This window comes from Dendrobates tinctorius, unplaced genomic scaffold (genome assembly GCF_039654945.1).
Source record: "Dendrobates tinctorius isolate UK_male_01 unplaced genomic scaffold, ASM3965494v1 ptg000013l, whole genome shotgun sequence".
Taxonomy (NCBI): Eukaryota; Metazoa; Chordata; class Amphibia; order Anura; family Dendrobatidae; genus Dendrobates; species Dendrobates tinctorius.
Window position 1 is genome coordinate 16,275,196 of NW_027361681.1, and position 13,268 is coordinate 16,288,463.

Consider the following 13,268-nt stretch of genomic DNA (forward strand, 5'->3'; position numbering starts at 1 on the left):
AGTATAAGGAATTATACAGCGAGATGTGGGCGTATTAGCGGTAATACAGATATATTACTGTGGTAAGTGGCTTTCTATTAGTGTCACGCTGGTGCTATACTTCTTATATATAAGCACAAGGTGAGCAATTATCCTACTATACTACACAATTTATTTGTCTGCTGCAGGCCGTCTCTATAGATTCATTGCTGCATCAGGGAAGAATTTTGCCTCTGGTGAAGAAATAAACAAATTAATCTTCTATTTTGTTATATAATCAGGGAGGTGAAAATCCTGAACTGCAGCATCTGATTAGATAACTCGCTGATTCTGGTGTGCAGCATAGCAGCAGAAAGACACTTGTGTGTCACAGCTCGGACGTGTGCTTATGAAAATACTGTGGCTAATAGATGTATAATAGAAATACCAAAGTACAGTGTGGCCGTCATGTGCATTGTGCTATATCACCTAAAAGGAGGAGGAGCCTCTTCTACTCCTCCAAGACAAGAGGTGTAATATCTGCGGAGATACACTTACCATCTGACCAACATCTCCTGTTTCGCCTTTCTCACCAGGAGGTCCGGGCAAACCCTAAGGAGAAAGGTAAAAAAAAAATAAAATCCCTTATAGTTGTGGAACTACTAGTCTCAGCAGGACTGATAGAACCATCGTTGGATAAATACACAGTTACTAGACATGTGACGAAGAAGGAGGATTCTGGATGATGTGGATTCTGCTCTGCAAAACACTGCCTGTGACTGCACATCAGTTTCACAGGCTTCCTCTGTTATCCTCCTGGTTGCGATGCATTATAAATCCAATAAAGTAAACACCTGTAATCCTACAGGACCGGGTGGGCCAGGGAATCCTCTGGGACCTTCATCGCCTTTCTGTCCAAAGAGACCTTGTTGCCCCCTAGGTCCGGGCTCACCATCCGCTCCCTGTAATTGAATAGAGGACATAAGATCAGGAGTGAACAAGGAATGTCAGTGTCAGAGGCTAAAGAATTGACAATTTACTTACAGATGGACCAGGCTGACCAATGGGGCCCAGAGGCCCTGATGGTCCAGGGGGACCCTGTGGAGACAAAAAAAAGTCTTAATATCCAGCTTTACAAAATATAACTATATAGACATGGACTGAACTGTGCCCTTTACCTGTTCTCCCTTGTCTCCTTTGTTGCCCTTCTGACCTGGCTCACCGATTTCACCCTGTAAGAGTAAAATAATATCTTTATAGGTTAAAGATGTAGCCGGTGAAAGGACCTGTATAAAACCATGCTAGGTTGTACAGGATGGACATCTCTCCACACCAATCTATATGGTCTGACATGAAACCACTGAGAATCTCAGGTGTCCGTCTATTTATTCAAACTAGAACAAAACATGGCACGCTGGCTATTGTGAAACAACAACTCCCAGCAAGCTTTGGATTGCATGTCATTAATTATTTTTCTATTAATAAAGATATTGAATGACCAAGAGTAAGCCAATAATAGAGTGAGAACCATAGTCCACATTGTCCACAAGTAATTTTCCAGAATAGGTGATAACTCTCATTATCATGCTGCTATTTAGTCACAATCTTCCAAATTGCAGCAAAACTGCTGCGTTTTTTCCCCTGTATTAGAATAAAAACACAGCAAAAAAGAAGAGACATGACGGCAGCCTGTGAATAAACCCTAAAGCAAATGAAAAACTAAGACCACAGCTTTGTATCAATCCCCTCACAGTTTACTGCAGAGAATGCTGTTGGATCTTAGGATGTAAGATTTCAAGTTAAGCAGGTAGCTTACCTGCGGGAACTTATTCCCTCTGTGTCGTATCTGAATAAGCAGCGTGTGACCTTGTTCGGCCAACATCCAGCTCACATATGTAACAATGTATGATACAAAACTGACGTCATCAATGTCAGAGAAATACACCAGCAATTTCATTTTATGACAGATAGCAACCCGAAGATGAACTTCACTTATTGAGAGTTAGCTGATGTATGAAATGTCTTCATACGTTTTTTTATTCAATTTATGTAAAACTTTGTTAAATACTTCAAGTATGTTCCTTTTGCTTGTAAGATAAACTATTACCTTATCCCCATCTTCACCAGGTGGGCCAACGGGTCCAGCAGGACCTGGGAGACCAACAGGACCTTGGATACCATCACGTCCTGCAGGCCCCTGAGGACCCTTTTCACCCTGAAAATAAAAGAAGCAGATGTGAAGAGATACAGCTGTCACAAGGTGATTATTAGTTTGAGGCAGCTGAGAAAATGACTTCTACTGACACACATTATCTAGGAGCCCAGTGGAAAGTTACATCCTTGGGGCAATATGGCCACCATAGAAAATGACGCCTAGATTTCCTAAATTTTATATATACATATATATATATCCAGAACTACTGTATGTGGTTAGGAGATTAACAGCGTCCTCGGCGAGACCCTTATAATTTTGTACTGGTTTTCCATGTCATTTTTAAATTACAATAGAATTGGACAGGCAAAATTAAAATACTTTTTCCCGGACTCTTATTTCCTACCAGCTATTAGCTGAAATGGAACAGCGAGGCTTTTAGTGGTCGGGTCTGTGCTATTGTTTAAGCCATGAGTAACTCTGCTACATCATGAATCCTGTGTGCTGGCAGCAATTGACTATAAATAAAATAGATGGGTCTTTTCATCTGACATGAAGCAGCTCGCTACCCTCAGCCAGAGCCCCTTATGAAGTTGTTTTCCTGGCCCTCGATCTGCCATCTTTTTAATGTGCAATGTAAGCAAAAAAAAATTTACTGATAAAAAAATAAAAAGAACTTTTAATAACCAGAATCTATCAACATTAATGTCCCAGTGCTATTGATATTCCATCATGCCCTTAGCCGGGTCCCGGAGGAGTGCGGTACACGTTGTACCATGTTTGATATATTTGTGCCACCGGCATTTGATTCTGCACATTATCCAGAGATTGTTGTGGGCATCCCGAGACTTCCAGACTGTACAAATCCCAGCGGCTATATACAAAGCGTGGAGTGGGTCTGATATATAGCCGAGAGAGGGCAGAGACTAAGGAGCATGCCCCGGATGGATTCATCACTGCAGGCGCCCCATTTACTTGCCATCATTTACTTGGACTGGACTGGAGGCCGCTGATCTACGAGATGCTGCATGAATACTGTATAAAGAGTGTGATCTGGCTGATTCTGGCACCGCAAAAAAATAAAACACCTAAAAAAAAAAAACCTATGTGTGTTTGCACTGGAGATCTCAGTGGATCTGAATCCCTTTCTGCTGAGTTTGTCCCACTCATTGGGGGTGATTGGCACAGCACTTCCTGCTGGGTTTCATTTTTCTATTGGAAACAATGGGGCACATTTTGATTACCGTATATTGTTTTCAGTGACAAAATTGGCATAAAAATAGTCAGCATGAATACGCCCTTAAGTAAGAAGTGATGTTCTTGTAAAAGTGGTGCCCTCTATAAGGTGGTGTACTTACTGGAGTGCCCTTCTCTCCTGCGGGCCCTGGAGGTCCTTGAGGACCTGGTCTTCCTGGCAATCCTATCGGCCCAGCTGGACCTGCAGCACCTCTCTCACCGGGAGACCCCTACAGAGGGAAGAAAGCCAAGATGATGCATTGCCAAGGTCATAGATTGCTGATATGTCCAGTGTTAGTATGAGGGGTATTTCTACCCTCATCATCAGGACCTGTCATTCAGGATATGGTGGGGAGACCCCCCCAAACACAGCACAAAAATGTCAGACGACTTGTACTGGAGCTTTACATGATTTATTCAGACTCCAGGCTAACGGAAAAGTGAACCTTATTTACACATCGCCCCACACCGATACTGTGTGGTCAGTTTAGCAGGCGTTCGACCAATTGGGCATTGGATTAATGAAATTGCAATGTTTATATCTGATTTTTTTTATATCATCAGATATCAGGATTTACCTGAAGTGAGAACCAGACACCAGGTAAGTGAATAATATCATCTAATTAAACAATTGCAGCCAGTCCACTTTATACAAGTAATTTAATTCCAAATAAAATACCAATTTTTCTGGAAACTCAAGTAAAATTGCCAATTTAGGTCTAATGAAGAGATTGAAAAAAGGCAAACAAGACAGATGATTCCAGACATACTCGCATTTACCTTGGACTGAATTGCCTCCTCCACTCAAATTACACTTTAATAAACCTGTGGCTTCGTTAATGAGGAGCACTCTTCGTGTTAATCTCCAGGATGCAAGGAGACATTTGGTTGCCTTTGTGGCAATATACTCTGGCGATATAGGAGTATACAATTAATGAGCACTTACTGCTGGGCCTGGTGGTCCTGGTGGCCCCTCATTGCCTTTCAATCCTGGAGCCCCCTGGAGAGAAAAGACATTGTCATATACATTAAATTTGTATCATTAGATCTCTAATATCGGCAGACTTATCTACTCACAATCGGACCGGGCAGACCTCGTTCACCGCTGAATCCTCTTAGACCTGGGGGTCCATCTTTACCAGGCAGACCTGCAGGACCCGGGTCTCCCTACAAAAGACAAATATCATTACTGAATGTATTTAAATATCTTCAAAGGAACGTCCTGCACCAGCGCCTCAATAGTCCACGGGCCGTGTGTGCTAATTTACCTCCCTGACACAGCACAAGGGCAGGTGTGGCGTGGTTTAAAAGAGAAAACCGCCCTGTTACACCTCAGTTTCTACACTGTAACTGCTCATTTATATGAGTTTACACTGCTGTTTGTGGGTCGGTGGTAGAATTTAGATGTCCATGAAACACAGTGATATCCAGTCCAGCTGCAGATTTTCGGACTCAGATCCCAGCAGCCTTATACCCCAGATATAACGGTCCAAACTCAGACTGAGTCTCACAAACGACTGAACTCGGCCTAAGCGGTGATAAAATGAGCGAAAATGTGAACTAAGTCACTTTTACTCCCCCACCACCAAGAAAGCTGATCTAATATGAGGAGTGAAGCAAGTGGTTATAGGTGTATTGTAGGTTGTCCAGAATACCGTACAACGTTTATAGATTGGGGTTGGCTCCAGTGCTGTCCACCATAGCATTTCCTTATATGCAGTATTCGCCTTTGCAGAAAATAATAAGTCACCTTTGATCCTTCTTTTCCAGCCAGTCCGGGTAATCCCTGTTCACCAGGTGGACCAGGAGGTCCTGGATGTCCTCTTTCACCCATTGGACCAGTTTCTCCAGTTGGACCCTGGAAAAGGTTACGAATATGACAGACATAAATGAAGTGTCCGACCTCCCTTCTTCTCGTTGGCCATTCTCACTAGTACCAGGTCTGGGATAGGGAATCTAGAACTTATGTTAGTACTTTAGGTCTTATATGCCAGGTAACAACCCTATCTTATTTCTTGTCCATTATTATTTAAGAGCAAGCCTGAGCACAATGAATCCGCTGTTCTGCAGAATTACATCTGATAGCAGATAATGTGCAGAGATGAAGGAGTTGGCTGTGGATCACAGAATGTCCCAGCTACAGAAATTTCTGTGAAATTATATCGATGTATTAAGTAGATTTTATCAAAGAGCTGCCTACCTGTCCTGACTGACAATAGATTTCCAGAAACTTACCTGAGGACCAACGACACCGGGGGGACCGGGAGGACCCGTCTTTCCTTGGAAACCCTGGTAATGGGAATAAAGAATGTGAAATGAGGTAGAAGAAGAGAGATGTAGATGGCCATCCTCTCCCTGAATCACCGGTCAGCTAGATTTCAAGATTACGACGCATATGGGGAAGAAAGAAAAAACGTAAAGATTAATGGAAGATGTGTCAATCACATTTTAATACTATAGATATGGCAGCGCCAACATGTACATGAGGAGCGGGAACAAGGTCAATGGAAGGAACAGAAGACGATGCCAACTACAGAAACCTAATAATAAGAAAATCTGGGAGGCCGGATATACTGGGAGGAATGAGAGGGACACTTACCGCAGCCTCCGAAATATAATTATCAGATGGCTGAAAATTTTCATTTGATATGCAGCAGGCAGACTAATAAATCCATGAATCTATCTTACCTGCGGGATACTGAATCATTTATATATAGTCAGTTTGGATACATGCACTACATCCTAAGTGTATGCTATCACTCTGCAATATACAGCTCAGAACTAGACGATTACGGTATATATTGTCCCATGTCTGAGAAGAAGCCATACTGAGGAAATATTAAAGAACATGTAGAGATTCGAACATTACACAGACTTAATTTAAACAGCGACTTGGTTTTAAGGAGATTAACATCATTAATTAATATATACTTAAGAGATGAACTCACTGTTCATCTGGTGGAGTTGCTGTGTACATATATTACTTATCCTGTAGTGATCCTGAGTTACATCCTGTATTATACTCCAGAGCTGCACTCACTATTCTGCTGGTGCAGTCACTGTGCACATACATTACATTACTGATCCTGAGTTACATCCTGTATTATACCCCAGAGCTGCACTCACTATTCTGCTGGTGCAGTCACTGTGTACATACATTACATTACTGATCCTGAGTTACATCCTGTATTATACTACAGAGCTGCACTCACTATTCTGCTGGTGCAGTCACTGTGTACATACATTACATTACTGATCCTGAGTTACATCCTGTATTATACACCAGAGCTGCAATCACTATTCTGCTGGTGCAGTCACTGTGTACATACATTGCATTACTTATTCTGTACTGATCCTGAATTACATCCTGTATTATACTCCAGAGCTGCACTCACTATTCTGCTGGTGCAGTCACTGTGTGCATACATTACATTACTGATCCTGTACTGATCCTGAGTTACATCCTGTATTATACTCCAGAGCTGCACTCACTATTCTGCTGGTGCAGTCACTGTGTGCATACATTACATTACTGATCCTGTACTGATCCTGAGTTACATCCTGTATTATACTCCAGAGCTGCACTCACTATTCTGCTGGTGCAGTCATTGTGTACATACATTACAATACTGATCCTGTACTGATCCTGAGATATATCCTGTATTATACCCCAGAGCTGCACTCACTATTCTGCTGGTGGAGTCACTGTGTACTTACATTACATTACTGATCCTGTACTGATCCTGAGTTACATCCTGTATTATACTATAGAGCTGCACTCACTATTCTGCTGGTGTAGTCACTGTGTACATACATTACATTACTGATCCTGTACTGATCCTGAGTTACATCCTGTATTATACTACAGAGCTGCACTCACTATTCTGCTGGTGCAGTTACTGTGTACATACATTACATTACTGATCCTGTACTGATCCTGAGTTACATCCTGTATTATACTACAGAGCTGCACTCACTATTCTGCTGGTGCAGTCACTGTGTACATACATTACTGATCCTGTACTGATCCTGAGTTAAATCCTGTATTATACCCCAGAGCTGGACTCACTATTCTGCTGGTGCAGTCACTGTGTACATACATTACTGATCCTGTACTGATCCTGAGTCACATCCTGGATTATACTATAGAGCTGCACTCACTATTCTGCTGGTGTACTCACTGTGTACATACATTACTACATGCAGTCCGGTTACATTTTTTTTTTCCCCCCGTATATGTACCTACCTACTCTCAATGTAATGCCTTTATGCATCTGTATCTGTACTTGTTCCTGCCTTGCTACTGTAATGCTCTGAATTTCCCCATGGTGGGACGATTAAAGAATGATCTTATCTTATCTTATTACATTACTTATCCTGTACTGATCCTGAGTTACATCCTGTATTAAACCCCAGAGCTGCACTCATTATTCTGCTGGTGCAGTCACTGTGTACATACATTACTGATCCTGTAATGATCCTGAGTTACCTCCTGTATTATACCCCAGAGCTGCACTCTCTATTCTGCTGGTGCAGTCACTGTATACATACATTACATTACTTATCCTGTACTGATCCTGAGTTACATCCTGTATTATACTCCAGAGCTGCGCTCACTATTCTGCTGGTGCAGTCACTGTGTACATACATTACATTACTTATCGTGTACTGATCCTGAGTTACATCCTGTATTATACCCCAGAGCTGCACTCTCTATTCTGCTGGTGCAGTCACTGTATACATACATTACATTACTTATCCTGTACTGATCCTGAGTTACATCCTGTATTATACTCCAGAGCTGCGCTCACTATTCTGCTGGTGCAGTCACTGTGTACATACATTACATTACTGATCCTGAGTTGCATCCTGTATTATACCCCAGAGCTGCACTCACTATTCTGCTGGTGCAGTCACTGTGTACATACAATATTTATCCTGTACTGATCAGGAATTACATCTTGTATTATACTCCAGAGTACGGAGTATATTTCACTCACACCCAATACTTGTTTTTAACATGATACTAAGTTAGAATGGAGAAGCTTAGCCACAAGAACATCATACCTCTATGGCATAGTCACCGCACAGGATTGCGCCATCACAGCTGCCACAAATTTATGCGCACAATGGATGAGATCAGCACGTCAGCCCAAGCAGCGAGTTATTTCATGGAAAGGCCACATACAAGGGTCCATGCTGTGCAGGTATAGTATGCAGATTATCCAGCCCCAGGATCCAGTTGTGTTCAGACTGTAGTGATGCGTTAAGCAGTGACAGAAGCATCTGATAATCTGAGATGACTGAATCGCTGAGCCGGATTCAAGATTTGCATATCTATTCATAAAGTTTTTACTTCAATTCACCAAATCGGTTCTTCAGTGTAATGTAATGGTGGACAAATCATAATCTGCCATTATTCTAGACCGGGCAAACTGAATTACAGAGTCTGGAATTTACTGCAGCGAATCAACAAGAAAACCCATCAAAAAAGGTTTCACCCATCAGATCAGGTCACCAAGAAAAATGATTCAGCCACAATACCATAAGTCACATTATGGGGGCACCATGGAGGTGACAGATATGTTGGACAATTGTGGGTATTGTGGGGCCCCTTGGAAATCATCGTTACTCTAACTTCCCTGGAATAAGACGGGGGATTTCTTTAGATCCCTCCATGTAGATGAAGAGACACACGCCGTGCAGAAGAAAGATGGGCGACATCTCCTCATCTACAGAGAACGGTCTAGAGCAATCGCACTTCCAGTACAAGTCAGATGTAAGGATGACATAAACCAGTATCATGTACTCACAGTTTCACCTCTTTGGCCGGGGTGTCCAGGAAGTCCATCTTTCCCTGGTGGACCCTAAAATGGTAGAAAATGAGTCAGAATCGGTTACACTTTGCAAAAGCTTCTCCAACACATTGAAAGGGTGAAGAATTATACAGCGTCTCGGGCCAAGAATGTTACATGCTTTATTTTTGTTTGTTTTTTTCCATGCATTGCACAGGGACTAAGGATCGACAGTGGTTTTGAGGTTGAATATGATATAAAGTATAATGTGCAGCTTTAGATCCACTACAGTATTGTTGTTTCACTTACAGGGGGGCCCTTCGGTCCTGGAAATCCAGTGGGTCCTTGAGGTCCAGGTGGTCCCTGTGATAAGATGACTTTGCATTAGATTACAATGGCCACCATATGTATTTGTCTAGGCTGTCACATGCACTTGCCATACGACTTCTCAAAAGCTTGAACTAAAAGCCAGAGCTAGCCACTGTGACCGGATCTGAGGAGCCGATGAATGAGGCATTCTGGGTAAGACATGCTGCTCTTATACCCCGTGTTGTCAGATTGGCTTGCAGTTCTGAGTTCCCTTCTCTAGACCATAAAGCGATGGATCTAGTCTAATGGAAAGCAGCGGCTTGTTCTGCGCAATGATGCAGCTGGCTGCAAGCATGAGAGGGGGAGGGGGACACAGGATTGTATGTTGTGTTAATGCGGCCTGCCAAGATGAATCATATGCAATCAGCGTCTCCAGTGTACTGTCCATATCTTGGACTGGAACTCAAACTGCCCATTCTAATAGAGCTAGAACGTCTGACAACACCCAGCGGCAGAGATTAACCGGGCACCATGCTGGTACAGGATCGCGTCATGCAGACCAACCTCTACCTCAGACCCCAAAACATTTCTCTTTGTTGAATGTGATTATTAAATTCCAGGCTAAATTAAACAATCTCGTTAGTAACAGGTATACAGAGATTTCTTCAGCTCCCGAAGTCTGGAAAACCTACACAAGCCCCACAATGAACAAAAGCATCGTCCCCTGATGCACCTCATTCTGAAGATCTATCTATGCAGAATCCAGGGGCAATGTGACTATTACATTGGCAAAATCTGCACCAGTGCTTCATATTATGTGGTTTTGGAAATAAGAAGAAAGTGTCAATATGTGTCCCATATACTAGCATCATAGCTGCGTAATAGGAAACCCCCTAAGTTTCCATCCGACATAAGCTACAATGTTGTCCTAAAGCTCAAGACTACAGTAAAGAGGCGATATAGTTTATACTTGAATGGAGGCGACTGTGCCTTTCTACAGAATGACTTAAAAGAGCGGCAGCTTGAGGACTCTTACCCAATACCAGGAGAAGTGGTGAATCGGAGGCAGACAACCTCTAATGTTACTATCTATCAGACTGGACGCAATCATCTCAGAATTATCCTCTTGGTGCTTTTCAATGTCCCTAACACATATGTTTTTTTATATGATTTGCAAATATAAAGGGGGAAGGTCCAAGTCAACTTGTGACTATGGCAGAAGTGCAATTACTGGACTTCGCTGGAGGCAGCTTCTGTCATGCACTTCCTGAGTGCCCAGTTCTCCAGACATTTGTGCCATGTGGTCATACATTGACATTTGATGGGTATCACATGGTAAATGATTTCTACAATTCTGAGGTTCTGACACTTTACACTTCATTACTTTTTGTTTTCTAAGCCTAGATTCACACCGGATCTGAGATAACCGGTTTCCTAGGTTCAATGCATTTTATTTTACTCAGTATTAACCACATCTTACCCTTTCACCAGGGGGACCAGCGGGGCCATCCCCTCCAGAATTACCCTGCAGAAGAGAGAACAGAAATTAGATTCTACAAAACTAAGGAAAACTAAATCCTGCAATCTAGGAGGAAGGCAGACCATTTCTATCCTATACTTCGAGAGAGGGGCAGCAGATATATGAGGTAAGGAAAGAGTGAGATCTTTAGGATCAGTGTGGATAAGCGGGAGATGAATTTCTCGTTTGGGTCCTGCGTTACGATTACTCCTGTCTCAGTCTAGTGCTGCCCATACGATGGGTGGGTTCTCACCTTGGGGCCTGGCTTTCCTGTTGTTCCTCTTGGACCTCTTTCACCACGTGGACCCTTCAGAGACAATAAAACACGTAGGTCAGTAAAGCCCAATAGCGTTTATTAGATGTAAAATTCTGTGCACAGAGAGCGGTGATATCTTACCGTTGGACCTCGTTGCCCCCTTGGACCCGGTTTGCCAGGGGTTCCCTAAATGAAAGCAAGAAATAAATATATTAATATACTAGATATGCCCACACGGGCCCGTCCTCTCCTCACAGCCTTCGGCCCTAGATCTGTTCAGACTTCAACTCAAGAATTAGAAAAAAACAAAACACCTTACTACAGAATAATAAGCTTTCTGTAGTTAGCATGCAAGTAAATCTTTCCACAGCTCTGTCGGTACCAACACCAAGGAATAATAATAAAGAGGTGACATTCAATACTAATTCTTTATAGCTTTTTGCTACCAGTGCACATTATTATATTGGATATCCCCTTGTATTATTTTGGAAGCCTGAGCTCTGACATCAGAAATTCTACGTAAAGCCCTTAACAGGAGGATGAAGGAGCATGTGGGCTCCCCTGTACTCATACCCAGATATAAGCGGGTTATGAGAATGTAATAATGATGTCTGGTAGAGCTAGAAAAGAAAGCACTGATTGAGCCACAGCCGAGTTCAGCGTCGTGTCACCAGGCACCCTACAACACAGTGATAACAGGAATAACATTATACACTTACTCTTGAGCCCTTCTCTCCGTTTGCGCCTGGAAAACCGGAATTTCCGAGTGATCCCTTGAAGTAACATGAGAACAAGATGTTATTTAGGAGCTTAAAACATGAAGGAAAATCCAAAATGCGACAAATAGGGGAATGTTGGGACCTGTTTACCCTCTTTGCATTTATAGACTGGCTTAGTGGTTAGGTGTCGTGCAGCGCAGGGATCATGTCTGGCCAAGAACAACATGAAGTCTGTCTGTATGGTCTCCCCGTGTTTTCGTGGGTTTCCTCCCACACTCCAAAACATGTCCTGCTAGTGTCTGCACCAGGGAGTGTAGATTTTGAGCCTGACTAGGGCCAGGACTGCAAATGTGAATATGAAAACCCAATCTGGACAAAATAAAACTGGAGACTAGAAAATGCTTTATCAGGCTGTGTTCACCACAGCGTTTTTTTAGCGTTTTTTACCGCGGTTTTCACTATAAAACCGCTATAAAACCGCTAAAAATAAGGTGCACAGTCATTTCTATGCATTTTGCACTTTTTGTGCACATTGATGCGTTTTTTACCGCGAAAAAACCGCATCGCGGTAAAAACCGCAGCATGCACATTAATTTTGCGTTTTTTTCCGCGGTTTAGGCTTCTCCCATGCTTTTAGAAACCGCTGCGGTAAAAAACGCATCAAAAACGCATCAAAACCGCGCAAAAAACGCGCAAAAACCACCGCGGAAAAATAGGTGCGGTTTCTGGGAAGGGATAGCCTAACAGTGAAAAGGCTATTGTTCAGCAGCTGATGGACAACCACAACTCGCAGCATGCCAGGCAGAATGCTGCAGAGCTGTATGTCTTGAGTGGTGGACACTTTCCATCTACTCCAGTTTCCCTGTGATGTAGTTGGTGATTAGGAAATCGTGCAGAAAATGTGACCTGGAGCCGCTGAACCAAAGGATCAATAAGACTTGGTATTCAATCAGGTTTATATAGGATGATTACATCCGCAGTGCAAGGAGGCGACAGATTAATGCTGACGTTACCTTTGGACCTTGTCTTCCCGGGTAACCTGGTAATCCCGGAACCCCGAGTTTTCCCTAAAAAGAAGAGAATTTTGGTTATTGGTGTTTAGTATTACACAGGATGGGTACATTGTGCAGAATTCACAGTCATCCAATAAACTCAATTTTTCAGATACAAACCCATTTTAGAGGGACCGCTAAGAAATTATGACAAGGGGATACCATAGTGTCAGCGTCATTGTCCCGTAACCCCAGTGTCAGTGTCATTATCCCATACCCAGAGTGCCAGCGTCTTTATCCTGTACCCCGAGTGTCAGCGTCATTATCACATA

The 13,268-nt window shown here is 42.7% G+C and overlaps 1 protein-coding gene across 2 annotated transcripts in view; it reads right to left on the reverse strand.

Moving 5' to 3' along the window:
• The window catches only part of COL5A1 (collagen type V alpha 1 chain), a 237,648-nt gene that overhangs the window by 32,864 nt on the left and 191,516 nt on the right, over window positions 1–13,268 (reverse strand). For both annotated transcript variants that reach the window (XM_073559469.1, XM_073559468.1), the window contains exons 31-47: window positions 12,958–13,011; window positions 11,945–11,998; window positions 11,367–11,411; window positions 11,223–11,276; window positions 10,931–10,975; window positions 9,451–9,504; window positions 9,160–9,213; window positions 5,582–5,635; window positions 5,097–5,204; window positions 4,424–4,513; window positions 4,293–4,346; window positions 3,469–3,576; window positions 2,066–2,173; window positions 1,137–1,190; window positions 1,003–1,056; window positions 813–920; window positions 517–570 (exon numbers count right to left, since the gene is read on the reverse strand). In XM_073559469.1, the coding sequence (XP_073415570.1) occupies window positions 517–570; window positions 813–920; window positions 1,003–1,056; window positions 1,137–1,190; window positions 2,066–2,173; window positions 3,469–3,576; window positions 4,293–4,346; window positions 4,424–4,513; window positions 5,097–5,204; window positions 5,582–5,635; window positions 9,160–9,213; window positions 9,451–9,504; window positions 10,931–10,975; window positions 11,223–11,276; window positions 11,367–11,411; window positions 11,945–11,998; window positions 12,958–13,011 (1,152 nt within the window). The remainder of the gene's footprint in view (window positions 1–516; window positions 571–812; window positions 921–1,002; window positions 1,057–1,136; window positions 1,191–2,065; window positions 2,174–3,468; window positions 3,577–4,292; window positions 4,347–4,423; window positions 4,514–5,096; window positions 5,205–5,581; window positions 5,636–9,159; window positions 9,214–9,450; window positions 9,505–10,930; window positions 10,976–11,222; window positions 11,277–11,366; window positions 11,412–11,944; window positions 11,999–12,957; window positions 13,012–13,268) is intronic.